The sequence below is a fragment of the Eurosta solidaginis genome, chromosome 4, assembly GCF_040869045.1.
Source record: "Eurosta solidaginis isolate ZX-2024a chromosome 4, ASM4086904v1, whole genome shotgun sequence".
NCBI lineage: Eukaryota > Metazoa > Arthropoda > Insecta > Diptera > Tephritidae > Eurosta > Eurosta solidaginis.
The window spans coordinates 54,414,736-54,432,783 of NC_090322.1; the positions used below are offsets into that span (position 1 = coordinate 54,414,736).

General features: G+C 38.1%; 1 protein-coding gene across 1 annotated transcript in view; it reads right to left on the bottom strand.

Moving 5' to 3' along the window:
• The window catches only part of LOC137248501 (zinc finger protein 11-like), a 151,691-nt gene extending 136,352 nt beyond the window's left edge, over positions 1-15,339 (bottom strand). The window contains exons 1-3 of the mRNA XM_067779455.1: positions 14,832-15,339; positions 14,731-14,772; positions 14,570-14,680 (exon numbers count right to left, since the gene is read on the bottom strand). Of these exons, the coding sequence (XP_067635556.1) occupies positions 14,570-14,680; positions 14,731-14,772; positions 14,832-15,107 (429 nt within the window). The 5' untranslated portion in view covers positions 15,108-15,339. The remainder of the gene's footprint in view (positions 1-14,569; positions 14,681-14,730; positions 14,773-14,831) is intronic.
• Between the last annotated feature and the right edge of the window lie 2,709 nt (positions 15,340-18,048).

Here is an 18,048-nt window from a genome sequence, read left to right on the forward strand (position 1 = left end):
GTGGAGGGAAGTCAACGTGGTCTTTATCCCCAAGGCAGGGAAACCCTCCCACTTTAAACCAAATGATTATAGGCCTATAAGCTTATCTTCTTTTCTGCTTAAAGCACTCGAAAGACTCCTAGATGACTACATCAGGAGGAGGATTGAGCCGTCGCTTCTTTCGCAAGCTCAGCATGCCTATACTAAGGGCAGGTCAACTGACACGGCCTTGCACTCACTGGTATCCGTTATCGAAAGGTCACTAGACCTCAAGGAATACACATTGGTGGCATTTCTAGATATAGCGGGTGCCTTCAACAACGTTACCCCGGAGGCCATTACCTCGGCGCTTACCGATCTGGGGGTGGACGCGTGGCTGGTGGAGTTTATATACAATCTGCTTACGCGTAGGCAGATTAAAACTGAGCTAGGTGGATGCGTGATCCGCAGACCGGTCGGCAGAGGCACTCCGCAGGGAAGTGTTCTCTCTCCGCTACTTTGGGTGGTTACTGTTGTAGTAATTGAAACCACGTATTATTTTTAAACAAAACTTTAAATTATATCTTTTAAAAACGCCTAAAAGTATGCGTCAAATTCTTTCTTTATTTTTCACAACAATGAAAATTTTTGAAAATTGAAAAATCAATATTGAAACTTAAAATATTGATAACACATTTAAAAATTACAAAGTTCAAAGTAACTAAAATACAAAGTTAAATAAAAAAAAATAAGAACCCTACATTACTCCCCCTTCAAGAAAATTTATCATTAAACAAATTGAACGTAACTCTCTTTTTATGTAAATTCTTGGTGTTGTTTGTGTCTGCCGTTTCAATTATTGCAGGTTTTAATCTATCAATAGGAATAGTTTTAATATTATTATCTATTTCAATTTTAAAACATTTTTGGTCTTTTTCCACAATTTTGTAAGGTCCTTCATATGGTTGTTGTAATGAATGTTTATTAATGACTCTAACAAATGCAAATTTACAATTTTGAAGATCTTTTGGAACGTAAATTCCAGTATCAGAATCTTTATGATGACTTAAATTTTATCTAACATTTCGAAAATGTTCACGTAAATTACTTAAAATTTCAGTTGATGAGAAATTTTTAGCTGATGGCACAACCAGTTCCCCTGGCAAGCGTAAATTCTGACCGAAAACCATTTCCGCTGGTGTAGCCGAAATATCTTCTTTGTAAATAGATCGCAAACCAAGTAATATAACTGGTAACTCGTCATACCAATTATTTGTGTCCTCTATAGCTATTATAGTAGTCTTTAGTTGTCTATGAAACCTTTCAACCATACCATTTCCTTGAGGGTGATATGCGGATGTTGTAATTTGGTGTGGTGGAATTATCAAAAACGTTTTTATTTGACAAAGATAATTCAGACGGCTGTTCAGTTCGATAAAAATCGCCATATAGTGCACACGGCCACAAATTATACAATTTGTATTAAAATTGTTGGAATTAGAAGGTCACCAAGTGATCGCGTATGCAGATGACATCTGCGTCACCATGTGGGGGAAATTTCCGCAAACTCTTTGCAACCTAATGGAAGGGGCACTATCCAAAATTTATCACTGGGCCACAGCCACAGGTTTGAAAGTCAACCCGGATAAAACCGAGCTTGTCCTCTTCACGAGGAGGTACAAAGTACCAAATCTAACACCGCCAAGAATTGGGGGTACGTTTTTAGCGTTTAGCGATCAAGTCAAGTATTTGGGAGTCATTCTGGATAGGAAGCTATTATGGACCGACCATATATTGGAGCGATGCAAGAAGGCAGCAGCAGCGCTGTTCACCTGCAAGAGGGAAATTGTCACCTTAGGGGAGAATCCCCAGGATTTATACAGCCATTGTGCGCCCGATTCTTCTTTATGGTGCCTTGGTCTGGTGGTCTGTACTAGCTAAAACTACCTATTTTAAAACGCTTCAAAAGGTGCAACGGAGTTCGGAGCTCTGCATCACCAGGGCTCTCGGCTCCACTCCATCTGAAGCACTCAACACAATGCTATACCTTCCACCTCTTGACCTGGTGGCGAAGGAAATAGCGGTCATCGCCGCTCTACGCGTAAGGGAAACAGGTCTCTGGTCAAATGGATATAGTGGACACGCAATAATCCTGGGCACGAACGCCCCAGTCCCAATACCGGTGCGCACTGACTACTGCACGTCAAAGAACGTCTTCGTTAAAAACTATAGTATATATATACCATCGCGACAGGACTGGAATACCAGACAACATACGGTACCGGGTGCCATCAACATATTCACGAATGGTTCTAAGCTTGACGGGAAGGTGGGAGCAGGCCTCTTTTCGCCGGATCTGGGTCTAGAGGTCTCTTTTCGCCTACCAGATCACTGCAGTGTTTACCAAGCGGAAATGCTGGCAATACACAGGGCTGTGAACCATCTCGGGTCTATGCCTAAGGATGGTAAACGGGTGTTTATTTTCTCAGACAGCCAGGCCGCATTAAAGGCCCTGGACTCATTCGTCGACAACGCAAAGTCGGTCACTGAATGCCACAGATCTCTTAACGAGATGGCTCAGCACTTCAGTATCAGCCTTATATGGGTACCTGGGCACAGAGATATTGAAGGCAATTGCAGAGCAGACGAGCTGGCCAGAAGAGGCACCACCGACCATATTCTTCCGGGAAATGATTCGGTAGGTATACCCATGGCCACTTTCAGGCTTCGTGTGAACAGAAGCACTATAAGAATTGCAAATGGACTATGGTCAGCCATATCATCGTGTGAGACATGCAGGCAAACCTGGCCGTCATATGACATGGGGCGCACAGAAGCGCTTCTGATTTTAAACAAATCAGTTCTATCGTCCCTGATAAGGGTTCTAACAGGGCATTGCTTAATAGGCACGCATGGTGCTAGAATTGGGGTAACGACCTTCGACTATTGTCGCAGCTGCAGATGTAAGAAGAGGAAGAGTGTCCAGCACCTTCTCTGTCATTGTCCAGCGCTTAGTAGGCGTAGGTTGGCCATCCTTGGTAAACCTTTTCTACATGACCTCGCTGAGGTCTCTAGCTATGAAGTAAAGGCTCTAGCAAAATTTATAATTTCCAGGAGGTGGTTAGACCCGTTTTAGGCAGGGTAGGGGTGCTCTTTATTTATTTATTTATTTATTATTACGGTCTTTAAGACCTAGTTTAGGTTAAAATAAGAGATTAAACATAAATACTCATGTCACATTTAGTGACGTACAATATAAAAACAATTTTTCTTTGAACTTACTAATATTTTCACAGTCTTTCAAATCAGAAGGTAACTCATTATACATTTTATACCCTAAATATTCAAGAGATCTTTTGGCGAACTCAGTTCTTATTCTAGGCAGTCTTATATTATTGCAATTTCTTGTTCCATAATTGTGGATTTCATGATTATAATGTATTTTACTACTCAGGTAATTCGGTAACATTCCTAACCTAAGTTGGTGTATAAATTTCAATGTGAAATAACTAACTGACTGTTTAATACTAAGCCAGTTTAATCTATTGAGCATTACAATTTTTGGCGTTCTTGGAGGACATTTTAAAATAAATCGCATAGCCTTGTTTTGCTGTATTTGAAGTTTCTTAATATATATATCATTACTTAATAGCAGAATAGTAGGACAATAAATAAAGTGTGGTTAAATAATTGAACGATATACCAATATTTTATGACTTTGACTGATATGTTTACATGTTCTATACATGAAGCCTATTTTCTGTGCAATTTTCCTTTCCAGACAAGTTACATGCTCTCCAAAATTTAGATTATCATCAATCAAAACTCCTAAATACTTAATTTTGTCTACTCTTTGGATTTCCATGTTTTTTACTTTCAGCGTAATATTATTTAAACTATTGTTACTTATGATATTAGTGTTTTTACAAAATATCATGAACTTAGTTTTTTCGACATTTAATTTCAGTTTTCTAAGGCATAACCATTTGTATAGCGAGTCCAGGTCTTCTTGTACTTTCAGCATGGCACATTCTGCATATTTTTCACTTATGATAAGCAATGCATCATCCGCAAATAGACGTATTTTACAATATTTTAAGCATCTTTTGATATCATTGATATACAATGTAAACAATATTGGCGCCAAGACCGAGCCTTGTGGTAAACCAATGTTAACATCCACCACTGATGAAACCTCCTTTCCAATTATCGTTCTCTGTTTTCTCCCACCCAAATAACTCCGGAACCATTCCAACGCCTTTCCTCTTATACCAATTTTAAACATAACGTCCAATAGCTCAGATTTATCGACAGTTTCAAAAGCCCGTTTTAAATCCAAGAAGACAGACACCGTAAATTTTTTGTCCGCCATGTCTTTTTTCCAATCTGCAATTACCATATTCAACGCTGTTTCACAAGAATGGCTTTTCCTGAATCCCGATTGTTCTGGGATAATCACATTGTGCTTCTCTAAGTATGCCACAAGTTGATCCTTCACCACTGTCTCCATAATTTTTTCATCTGTAGGTAACGTGTTAATTGGACGTAGTTCCTCAGGTTTCATTGTATTTTTTACTTTTTCAACAGGTATTATTGTTGAAATTTTCCAGTAACTAGGTACAATACCGCTGTTTAAAGATTCGTTAATTATGTCTTTGTAGAAATTAGCAGTATATGTCATGGCATCTTTAACGACACCCTCCGATAAAAGCATGTCGCCGCCATATTTGTTTTTAAGTGATTTTGTGATAATAATAATATCGTCCACTACAATGTCAGTAAATTTAAATGTTTCAAATGGATTACTATGATTTGCGCTTATTTCATCCCCATTTACAATTTCTTCTATGCTATCATTAATTTCAACAATACTTTGTATAAAAAAGTTATTTAGGGCATTAGCTATATCATATTCATTTTCCAGGCATTCACCGTTAATTACAATTTTAGTGATATGTTTTTTAACATCATTAAGCTCGACGAGGTCTTTTAGACACTTCCACATACGTTTCATATCGCCATTGTTATGATTTACTCTATCTTCCATGTATTTCTTTTTTTTATAAATTATGGTTCTTTTATATATTTTCTTAATGACGTTATATTCGTCCCAAAATCCAGTATTTCGAGCAGTTTTATAAGATTCTTTTTTTCTTTTATGCAAGTTTGTTAATTCTCGGTCGTACCACTTATTTCTTATCTGTATTTGGGTCCTCTTTATATAAGTCAGTGCTTGCATAGCCACAGTTAAAACTTCGTTTAGGGCTTTAGTTTTAGTTTCTACTCCGGAAATTGACATAAAGCTGAAATCGCATGTTCGTAGCAAAGTTAAAAGATTTTCAGCACTATAGTACTCCCAACATGTAACAGTAGCATACCTTCTCATTTTACAAAGCTTTGTTGTTGGCACTTCGAAGTGGATTGTCTCCTGGTCAGAAATGCGATGTTCACCTATATTTACTGCTTTAACTTTATCATTGTTACTGAATAGCAAATCAATTCTTGTAGACGAGTACTCTGTTATCCTTGTGTCGAAGTTTATCCTTTGTATCATTGCCATTTGTGCAAATAAACTTGTTAGCTGGTTTGAGTATGTTGACGATACATTTACATTGATATTAAAATCACCGATTATTAAATTATTATCCGCCTCCTTGAGATGTTCAGTGATGATTTCATTTAGATAAGTAATAAAGGTGGAGTCACTGCTACTTGGTGAGTGATATAGTACACCGATTTTCCATTTTAACGCGCATTTGTTTATTTTTACAATAATGCACCACACATTCATGTTGATAGCTTTATTACAAACTATGCTCAATTGTATATTTTCATTCACATACATGACAACACCGCCAGTATGCCTACTTTGAGAGTCGCAACGAATGCATTTGTATGTCGGAATACAATATGTTCTGTTGTACACGTTTCCGTACATAACACAATACTTGATCTTCTTATTTCAATAAGACGTTCCAGCTCGATTTTATTTGCTATGATACTACTAATATTAAGATAAATGCATTCCAAGTTGTATATATTGCTATCTCGATTTAAATAATATTTTGAATTTTGCGCTGCAGTAAGGATTTTCTTTGGTTGCTAATAAACAACTTTTCTTTTCCTTGCATCTAGCTTTTGTTGGTATACGGGACAAGTTCTATCCAGAGTATCATGGTTTTCGTCAAGTCCTAGATTCAGCTCCTTGTTTGCTCGTATGCAGTTAATGCACTTGTTTACTGCATCCTTTATGCATTGTGCATGTTTATGCTCACCCAAGCATTTTGTGCATACTTCCTTTTCCTTGCAGTCACCCGCTTTGTGATTGAAGCCTTTGCATTTAAAACAACACAATACCTGCACTGCATCATATACTCGGCAACGTTCCCAACCTACATTAAGCCTCTCTCCAGCTAGTACATTTGCGAACGCTTCAACATTCATTTCTATTACAGCATTATAATAGTTTTTCGCGTTCTTTTTCACTTCATATTGCTTAACAATTTTGATGTCCGTTTCACTTAAACAAATGTTTTGTCGTTTAATCCTTTGGACCAGTTCCTCGTCGCTATATTTAAAATTTATACCAGTCACCATGACTGCTGGTTTCACTTTTTTGGGAATCTTAACCTCATAGTTATTTCCCAGATTGTTCTCAATGGCATTTTTTATTTTGTCACGCTCATGGTCATTTTCGCTTTCAACAATAACAACTCCGCTTTGCCTTGCTACTATATTAGTTATTTGCAGCCCTTTAGGATCAACTTTCGAGTTTAGGTCAGCTTTGGTTATTTCTATATTTTGCTTTTTATTCGGCTTGACAATTAGGGGATGATTCTTTCTAATGTCTGGTAACACTTCTTTTTTTTGTCCATAATTTTTTTTATCGCTGCGTATGACACTTTGGCTTCAACACTATTAACATTTTTCTTTATTTCATTGCACATTTTTTTATTCTCTTTACTTATTTCTTCAATCATTTTCTTATTGTCATCCTTGTTTGTTTTCAACTCTTCACAGACCTGCTCGGTGCTTCGCTTGAAGCCTTCAGCAATTTCCCGTATTTTGTTCACTTCTACAACACTCTTTTCGCATGATTCTTGGGCTTTTTGCATTGCCTTAATTCTGTCGCTAAATGCAACTTCCACTGCTTTTAAAACTTGCTTTATTTCTCTTTCATGTTTCTTGAGAGCATTATCAAATTCATTCCTGTACTCAGATAGTTGTTTGCCATTTTTGCTCACTACCATCTGCATATCTTTTAGAATGTCATCTACGTTATGCACATACTGCACACAATCATTACACATAAATCTAAGCATTTCACATTCGTCTAATTTATTAACACTGTATTGGTCTATGCCAGAGCATTTTGGTGCTAAATGATAATATTTCCCACACACCCTTTCGCAACGAATTTTTGACACTTCTCCACGTATTGTACTTTTGCACTTGTCGCATTTACTCTCCATTTTTTATATAGAATGAATATATGTATATATATGTATCAAACTTTGTACGTGTATGCGTTTTGCTTTCTTTATTTAGAGTCACTTTCTCGCAAATATATTAAATTTAAAAATCAAACTTTATTTGGTATAAATTTGAGACCGTATAGGGTATTACAATGGGCCCATTGGTGGCCTAAGTAGTGAGCTGTTACCATAGTGTCCAGCTCAGCCCTTGCAACCTAACCTAACCTAAGTAAAATCGGGAAGAGCCTAGAAGTATGCAAATGAGAAATCACAGAGTATAAAAGGCGGCAACAGTAGAGGCACGAGAATCAGTTTGATTTAAGCAAGCTATTTCGAAGTATAAGTGTTATTGTGAAGTACTTTAATAAAGGCCATTTTGCATTATTGAATAGTGGAGTTATTTATTCAACACTTTAGTGATACGAACGTTAGTAGAAGGATGCAAATAAGAGGAATTCCAGCAAATTCGTTACATGTGGTGTCAGAAGAGAAATTGTTGAATAAATTCCAGAGGACAACAAGGACATGGCAAAGTTAATTGAATTGAAGATCCAGCAACTGAAGGAGTTGGAGAGCCGTGGATTGAATACAACCGGCATTAAACGAACTTCAGGTACGACTACGAGAGGCAATGGAATTAGAAGGAATTAACACGTTCGCCACTCGTTGATTTTTTGTGCTTTCAAAAAAAACTCACGAACAAAAAAAAATATGTCACATATATGTGACATGAGTTTTCTAAGCAATTTTCTTAAGAGAATCTGTGTGCCACGTATTTGTGACATACACAAAAGTCACATACACATAAGTGTCATGAGTTTTGGGAAGTACTTGTGTCACATATGGGAGTCACTACATAGTTTGATTTCTATCAATAAAACATAAACTGAATTTTTTTATTATATATTAAACATTTTTATTATTTTCTATATATGTACATATGTCTGCTTTATTGGATATGCCAGTCCCTAAAACATGGATATGGGCATAATCCAATTACATCGCCATCTTTGTCTCTGCAGACTCCACATATATATTTAGTTGCGGTCCTCGTTTTAGTTTTACTGCACTGGCGACATCGTTTTCTTGAAGAGGTCATGTCTGGAAAATGAGCAGCAGTAGATGTACTGGGTGTTACATGAACAGATAATCTTTGTCTTGGAGGTTCAACCAAATATGCTTTTATAATTTTTTCTCTAAACGACAGGAGTGTCAATGGATTTTCGAAATTTATTTTGTTGTAAATCCAGCAGGCATTCCAAAGCGATATATCTATTAGGTGAAAAAATACCTTCATATACCAGCGAATTGATCGTCTGGGACACGCATAATACGACACCATTTGATCGGAACGATCGATACCTGACATATTTTTATTATAGTCATGAACCATTTTCGGTTTGACTATACTTACTCCTCTCTTCGATGTTGTGTTTACGTTTTAAGCATTATGCTTTGTAGAAATCATGAGTACGTCCCGTTTATCTTTCCATTTTAAAACAACAACACCTTTTGCGTTTCGTCTCCATGCTGTTGTTCCTTGGGTCAGTTTGCTTTTGATGACATATGAGGGGTTCCGTTTTCTATTTTTTCTCAACGTTCCACACATTTTTGTTTTGTTACTCAATAAATATTCAGCGAGATCTACACTATTGTAATAGTTGTCCATGTAAAGCGTATGCCCTTTTTGTAAGTAATTCTCCACTAATTTAGCGACAACACCAAATGCATGTCCTTTTTCATTGCACACGGTAGTTTTTCCAGTGTATATAAGTAAATTTATTAAAAATCCATCTGAGGTACACAGTTCGTAAAATTTTATTCCATATTTATGTCTTTTATTTGGAATATACTGCCGAAATAAAAGTCTTCCCCTCCACAAAAGAAGAGCTTCACCCAAAGATAAGTTTTGCGGGGGACTATAGATTTTTTTTTATATTTTGAAGAATATGGTTTACCACATTTTCAATTTTGTGTAGACGGTTGGATCTATCACATTGGTCATGAAAATAGAAACACATACAACGAAGTATATTTTCAAATTTTATGTGACTCATAGTTCCTCCGAAAATATTTTGAAAATAAAGAGGATCTTTGCTCCAAAACTATCTCATTTCCGGCTTTTTATTTAAGGGCATTGTAATACATAAACCGATTACCTTTTTTATTTCCTCAGCGGTTACGTCCTTCCATCTGAGAAGATTAGATTTCGTCCCCAATTTCTCATTTTTAGATAAAAAATTAGCACGTGCATTTGTCCACAAAACAATTTTCCTTACAAGCACTTCATCAAATATTTTCATAAAATAATCTATGGGTTTTGCACTAGGTGGTAAATCAATAGAAATTTTCTCTTCACCTGTAAATTCCATGTTTTGGATTTCGGGCTCTAAATCCATCCACTCATTTTCATTGGTAACGTCTCCACCAAGATCGGTTTCTTCTATCTCTATCCCACCTTCTGAGTAATTTTCTTCCCCAGACTCTTCGTCCTCACTTTCTGGGGCGAAGCTGCTTCCAGAATCCTCAAAGTCCAGGTCGCTTTCGCTGGAATTCAAAATGGCTTCAAGAATTTCCTCCTCAGATATTTGCCTTCGTCTACGACCCTCCATTCTAAACAATAAACGAAAAATATACACATATATATAAATAGTTATATGTTTTCTATGTTAGTATAAAATAGTTGAAGCATTGTAAAAAAACTTACCTTAAAAAATATGCACACTTTTACTTATAAGAACCTTCTTCTAATGCTATTGTGACACGAATGAACTGATGAAAGCATACTTCAAACTTATTTTCACATTAATTAGCACATTGAAAAAATTCGGGGAATACCCCTTTAAAAAGCGAAATTTTAAAATAACGGCTTAGCCCATACCCAAACCGCAGATTTTGTATATATTTGACACCTTGCCAGATACTAAAACATGCAAGAAAATTACTTCCTACAAACCTTCATGAAATAACAGCTCAATACATTTTAGTAATTTTACGACACATATATGTGACATGAGTTTTTTTTAAATACCCCACGTCACATATATGTGACGCTGAGTGGCGAACATGTTAACGTGGAAGAGTATGACTTTCATCTTGATGGCGATGAGACAACAAAATTGGAGAAGAAAAATGAAACATCGCAGGCAGTTACCAGCACAGACTTGAACGTGATATTGGCTGCAATATATGCACAAACGTCGACAGTAACATCGAAGATTGAAGCACAAGAAACACGTATTTCAGAAATGTCGACACAGAACACATCCAAGATGGAAACCAACACCAAATGATGCATCTCGGTAATTAAATCCAGTAAAGGTCCATCGATATTCACCTAATAGTTTATGTGAAAAAAGTACTAAAAGTGGTATATTTTACTCCTAAAAAAGCAAAAAGCAACACTTTTCCGGGGACAACATTGGTGAAAAATTTTCAGATAGCCAAATGACAGAACAAAGAAGAATTTAGAGCGAGACACCCGGTTATTCCACCATGCCCACAGGCCCGCAGCTTCCTCCAGTATGTTTCTTTTAAGCTTTCGTTGTTGTTGTAGCGATAAAGGCACTCCGCGAGGGTTTTGCGAAGTCTTATCTATGTTGAAGGTCCTTTGTCAGATAAATAAATTGAGCTGACAACCCCTTGAGAGGGTTGCGTTGCACAACCCCTTGAATCACACAGACATACCTGCCACTGGTATATTCTAAGCAATGTTTCGCCCAACCTAATAGCTGCGACCGATCACAAATTGCCATCAATATCCTCTGACGGGAGTCCAAGGAAACTTGCTGTTTCGACAGAGGTGGACCATAAAGAAAGGGGTGTTAGAGGATTACAATTAAAGAGATGGTTGGTGTCATGTGGGGACACATTGCAAGCGGGGCATACATTTTGTATGTCGGGGTTGATTCTGGATATGTAAGAGTTTAACCTGCTACAGTATCCAGAACGAAGTTGATCCAGAGTGACTCGCGTTTCCCTGGGGAGTATCCGTTCCTCTTCCGCAAGTTTTGGGTACTGTTCCCTGAGTACTCGATTCACCGGGCAATTCCCGGCATAAAGGTCCGACGCATGTTTGTGTAGTTCACCAAGGACCTGCTTGTGTTTTTTTGCTTCATTCGGCTGAGTTCTCAGGTGCCGTATTTCCTCAAAATGCTTGCGGAGATGACTCCTTAAGTCCCTAGGCGGTGCTGGCTCATCAATCAGATGTCTGTTGGGATGCCCAGGTTTCTGGGTACTCAACAGGAACTGTTTGGTTAGCATCTCATTTCTCTCCCTGATGGGGAGTATCCTCGCCGCATTATGTAGATGGTGTTCTGGGGAAATAAGAAGACAGCCCGTGGCGGTTCTGAGTATTTTGGCAGGCCTATAGCTTCTTCCAGTGGATGGTTTTTAGGCTTGGCGACCATAATGGGGGCGCGTAGCACGCAATCGGCTGGCCAATTGCTTTGTATGTGTTAATGAGCGTTTCCTTGTCTTTTCCCCAAGTACTGCCAGTAAGGGATTTGAGGATTTTATTACGGCTCTGGATTTTCGGAACAATTGCGGCTGCGTGCTCACCAAAATGTAGATCCTGATCAAACGTACCCAAGAAGGACAGTCGGTAGCGTAGTGCCATCGACGTGGATGTTCAAAACGGTCGAAATTTGGGACTCCAAGATGTAAATAAGGTCGCGGATGATTTAGTCGGTGATAATGCCATTCGCGAGGCGAAAAAACTGGAGAAATCAGGGAGGTAGCCGTTTATTCTGTTGCAAAGCTCATCGATCTGTGGGCCCGGGCCTGTGGCCATTATTTTGCAGTCATCGGCGTAAGAAACGATAGTACCTCCTTCCGGTGGCGAAGGTAGTTTTGATATGTAAAAATTTAACAAAAGTGGGGATGGGACAACACGCTGTGGCAACCCTTGTTTAATTCTTCTTGGCTTTGATATTTCGTTTCTGAATTGCAACGATGCCTGCCGACCACCCAGATAATTTGCGGTCCACCTTTTAAGACACGGGGGGAGGGTAGACCCTTCCAAGTCTTGCAGTAACGTGCCATGGTTGACCGTATAAAAAGCTTTTGATAGGTCTAGCGCTACGAGTACTGTTCAATGGTGGGGCTTCTGATTTAAACCACAATTTATCTGGGTGCCAATGGCATTTAGCGCGGTGGTGGTGCTATGGAGTTTTCTGAAGCCATGCTGATGGCAGGCTAGTTGCAAATTTGCTTTGAAGTAGGGGAGCAAAATGGCATCAAGCGTCCTGGCTACTGGCGATAGGAGAGATATCGGGCGATATGACTGCCCTATGTTAGCTGGTTTCCCAGGCTTTAGTAGCGGGACCACCTTGGCCATTTTCCATTTTTCGGGAATGGAAAGAGACAGGTTGAAGACATGTGCTAAATATTTGAAACCCACTTTCCCTAGGATTTTAAGCATCGGCATGGCTATGCCGTCTGGGCACACTGCTTTGGATGGTTTAGCATGGCCGATGGCATCCTCAACCTCTTTGGCGGTGATGGTAATTGGTGACGCGCTGAACCTATGTTTACGTGCGTGTCTGTTGGCCCTCCGTCTATTTTTATCGACCGTAGAATGCATCATGTATTGTCGGCAGAAAGCGCTCGCGCATTTTTTCGCATCCGACAGCACTTTGTCGCCAAGGGCGATCGAAACTTTGTACATAGACGGATTCGATAGGGACTTTACAGTGGACCAAAGTTAATCTACACCGGCAGAGAGGTTACAACCGCTTAGGTGCTCCTCCCATTTCGCCCGCTTGTGTTCATCCACAAGCATTCTGATGCGTTGGTTTATATCCCTTATTTGGGGGTCGCCGGGATCGAGCTGTCTTATAAGGTCACGTTCTCTCGCTAAACTTGTGGCCTCTGCCGGGAAGTGGGCCGAATTTCGGGAATTCTACCGGCGGGAATGAAACGAGCCGAGGCGGATTCAATGACCTTGCAGAAAGCACGCTCCCCTTGGCGGGCATCAGTTGGGATAGGCAGGGCAGCAAAGCGGTTGTCTGTAAAGGATTTGTATTCGTCCCACTTTCCTTTTTTAAAGTTAATGAAAGTGCGTTTTTCTGCGACGACGAAGTCGGCGGGACGCTCGAGCGAAGTAAGTATAGGCAGGTGGTCGGATGCCAATGTTACCATCAGCTGCCAGTTGACGCAGTTTACGAGTTCTGCGCTCACGATTGAAATATCCGGCGAACTGTTACAGATTCCTACCATACGTGTGGGGCGTCTCCGTTTATAGTGCAGAACGTCGTTTTTTCTATTTGATCCGCTAACAACACAACCCTACTGTCCACCCGCAAGTTTGAATGCCATAGATCGTGATGGGCATTGAAATCGCCTAAGATAATGCGATTGTTTCTAGTGAGTACGCCGCTGATATCAGGGCGGTATCCATGGGAAAACAGGTGACAGGCGGGATGTAGATGTTGATGATTTCTAGATTTGCATCGCCCGACCGGACAGATAATCCTTGACGTTCTAAGACACTGTCCCTGCGGTCGATGTCGGGATCAAATATATGATATTGCACAGTTTGGTGTATGATAAACGCGAGGCCGCCTCCATTTCCGCTCTCGCGATCTTTTATGTGGACTAAGGCGCAGACTACGGGACGTCCTGGTCCGTGAACAGCACGGAGCCACAAAAGATTTATAGAAATTACGTGGACGTCTGGTTTTGGGGTGTAGCCCAGAACAACCTGTCCGATGCAACCATCCCTTACACGAGACACACTGACAAGAGTATGACCGTCCTAAAAATATTCTTTTCCGGCAGATGCAGCAAAAAAATTTCTGACGACCGGGGTCAGAAGACGGACCCGGATTGGGTTCGACACCTTCCCGGAGCAAGAGAATATGGAGCAGTCCCGCTGCAAGGAGCTGCTGGGAGGATGACAATTTGTGGGAGGGACGCAACAAATTAAATGGGGTTACACTGAAATGGCTGGCCTTTGTCGGGAAAAATCCCGAGTCGCTCCGGTACATAGAACCGACGGACTTGGGAAGCGAGAATATACGGTAGGTAGGTATGCCTGTCGTAGGAGGCGAGATTTTAAACAATAAAAAAAAAGAACTCCTTTGTAGTATTCCCCAGTTTCCACAGTAAGCTCCAACTTAGTTTTTCAAACTCACCATATCTTCTTTATTTAGGCTTTGCTGAAATTCTTCTTTGATATCCTCATCATCGAGGGACAAAAGGACTGTTTCGAAATTGTTTGTGTCAAGGTGTGTATCAGTTATTTCCTGAAACGTTTATGTAAGTACACCTGAATTATTATTGCAGATAAGTTTACCTTTCGAGCAGTCAACTTTAGCAGATCCTTTTCCGCAGTTTCCTGTAACAAATTTGGATATTTTAAACTATGTATACTTAAAAAACCACGCTGTACATTACTTCAGCAATATTCACTACATCGTAACAATCCAAAACTTCTTCAAAGCAATTCAGACTTTCCTCTGTTCCCTCCTGCTTAATAAGACTACCTGGCATTTGCGCTAGGTGTTGATCAAACATATGCTGGATAAAGTTGTGTAGTTCAAGAAATGTGCATTCGCAAAACTCACAGTTCAAATAAAATGTGTTGCTGTAGTTTTGAAAGGAGGTCAAAATCTCACCACACTTTCTAAAGTTACTGCAGTATATTTCAGGTTTTTTTATATCTTGAGCCATTATTTTCGAACTCAGTTTTGAGGGCGATTATGACTATATAAACTTTGTTTTTTATCGATTCGCCCAACTAAACCAAGGATCTTCTTTTCGTTGGATTTGTTGTGCAAGCAGTTACGGCTAAACTTTTTTATTGATTATAAAAAAGAAAACATCTGGGAACAAAACTCAAGTGTACGAACTAGTGATGGAACGATATTTCGCTATTGGTGATTGCATCGCCGCTATTGACAAATCGCTAATAGCTATAGCCAAGGCGAATTCATTACAGGTGGTGTTATCCCGTCAGCTGATTGCTTCTTCTTGATAATTTTCCATACAGCTCCTTGTACTACAACATGTCAATTAATCGAAATCAATGAAAATTTTCTTTTTACTTGACATTCTTCTGCACGGCGAATTGGTTGAATTCGCTTTGCCACCACCTAGTATAGATTCGCCTTGAGCTATAGCTATTGCAATTGAAATATATCAGTGATTGGTGATTTTCCTTCATTCGATTCTTTTGAATGACAATCACCTGTGGCAGAATATCGCCAATAGCGATTATAGCATGAAATTCTAATACTAGTAGTGATAGCGGGGATGCAATCATCGATAGTGAAATATCGTTCATCACTACTCATCTGTGTGCTTTACTTTCCGACTGAGTAAAAAAGTTTATTGGGAATAATTTTCTCTGCAATTGGAAAAAATATACTTTTACAAAAGTTTGCCAGCTATTATCGAAAAATGGGGATAGTTGTCTTAAGAACTGCACAACGAAAAAAATTTCTCGTCAAGAGATAGTGCTAAATAGGGGCGAAAAAATTGGGCTTTTTGTGCAGAGAAATTGTGGAAACGGCCAACGGAAAAAAGCAAACTTGTGCAACAACAATTTCGACGCCGAAGGGATGTGCAATAATTGCAAAAAAATGGTTTTGCAATGGGCGTGGAAGCATATCTGGATCCCAAATTTTAATCTTTCGGTGAGGGATACTGAACCATCACAAGTTCTATTGCGTTATGGAGATGTTTATCAATACGAGCAAGTTTTTGGTCCACTTGTGCGCCTAGAAACAGAATACGATACAAATTTAAAAGAATCGCAAACACAGGAGGGTATAGAAATAAGATGGGACGTTGGCCTAAACAAAAAAACAATAGCATATTTTACGCTTGCTAAAACTGATTCGGACATGAAACTAGTGCATGTGTTATTCATAACTTAATACTTCTAGGCTGTAGCCGTTAACAGTTTTATAAAATTTGTGTTTTTGATGGAAAAATAAAAGAATTATAGAAACATATCACTCGTCTTATTGTAAACAGATTAACTCAAAATTTGAAGTTTTTTGGGAGAATGCAATTCAAGCTTTGTCATATGGTTTGTATATGGTTGAATTCTCCGGCTAATTTCTAGGGCACTGAAGTGGGTGGCTAATTTTCTGCTAAAGAATATTTTTATAATAGTTTGAAGAATTTGCTATATTTTGCTCTGTATTTTTCATTAAATATTGATTCACTTTACTATACAAATTTAAGCAGCCAAATACAACTTTCAGAATAAATTCATACGGAGTATTTCTGAATACATCGGTGTAGTATAATATAGTAAATAAATCATGTTTTTATGGTGTTACATATACAGATTTATTTCGGGTTGATTCATCTTACATTTAAAAATCAAAGCATTTTCAATTAGCAAAATTTATAAAACAAAGATGCATAGACATCTATTTCAGCTATTTTCATTTCATTGAGTGTAATACGAGACTGAACATATTATCGTAAGCCAGTTAATAATATATATCATAACATCTCAGAAAACTAGAATTTCACATTACATCAGTTTACAATAAAAGTACATATTTTTGTCTTTTTATTCCAATTTTGGTTCATATGTTCTGTATACCAAATTAAATTAATGTATAACATTCAATCTACTCCGGTAAACAAACTTAAACATGCATTTTTTATATCCAAGTATACAAATAATTGCAAATTCGCTTATCAAATAAATGAAAGCGATCGCCATAGTTGTAAAAAATAGCGATATCTATATTCACTGATAGCTCAAAATCGCTGTATCGCCCATCATGGCTATGCCATAGAAAGTTGAAAGTGAACGTGGATAAAACCAAAAGTATGATATTTTGCAAAAATCAAAGCATTATGGGTGCCAATACCCTTAGCAATATTACTCTGAAGATAAGAAATGTTGAAATTCAGCAAGTAGACAAGATCAAATACCTAGGAGTCTGGATCGACAAAAACCTTAGATTTGGAGAACACATAAATTATTTAGAAAACAAAATTGCAAAAAAAATTGGTTTTATGTACAGAACTTGTAAATATATTAGTCAACGACACAAATTATTAGTGTATCGATCAATTATTGAACCGCACTTTATCTATTGTCCAACAATCCTGCTATTAGCAAATGACACACAAATAAAAAAACTGCAGATACAACAAAACAAGGCAATGCGATTAATTTTAAAATGTTCGCTTAGAACACCAAAAACTACAATGCTAAATATGTTAAACTGGCTCAGTGTAAAACAGTCGATATATTATTTCACATTGAAATTTATACATCATATGAAATTAGGAATAACACCGAATTATCTGAACGGGAGAATACATTTTAATCATGAAATACATAACTATGGAACTAGAAGCAGCGGAAATATAAGACTGCCTAGAGTAAGAACGGAGTTCGCGAAGAAGACTTTAGAATATATAGGTTATAAAATGTACAATGAATTACCAAATGCGATAAAAGACTGTGAAAATATTAATAAGTTTAAAGCAAAATTATTTTTATACTGTAAGTCATTAAGCATGTAATGTATACAATTTATTTATATATATATATATATATTTTTTTTTTTTACCTTGAACTAGGTCTTAAAGACCGTAAATAAATAAATTATTATATATATATCTTTTGTATAGAATC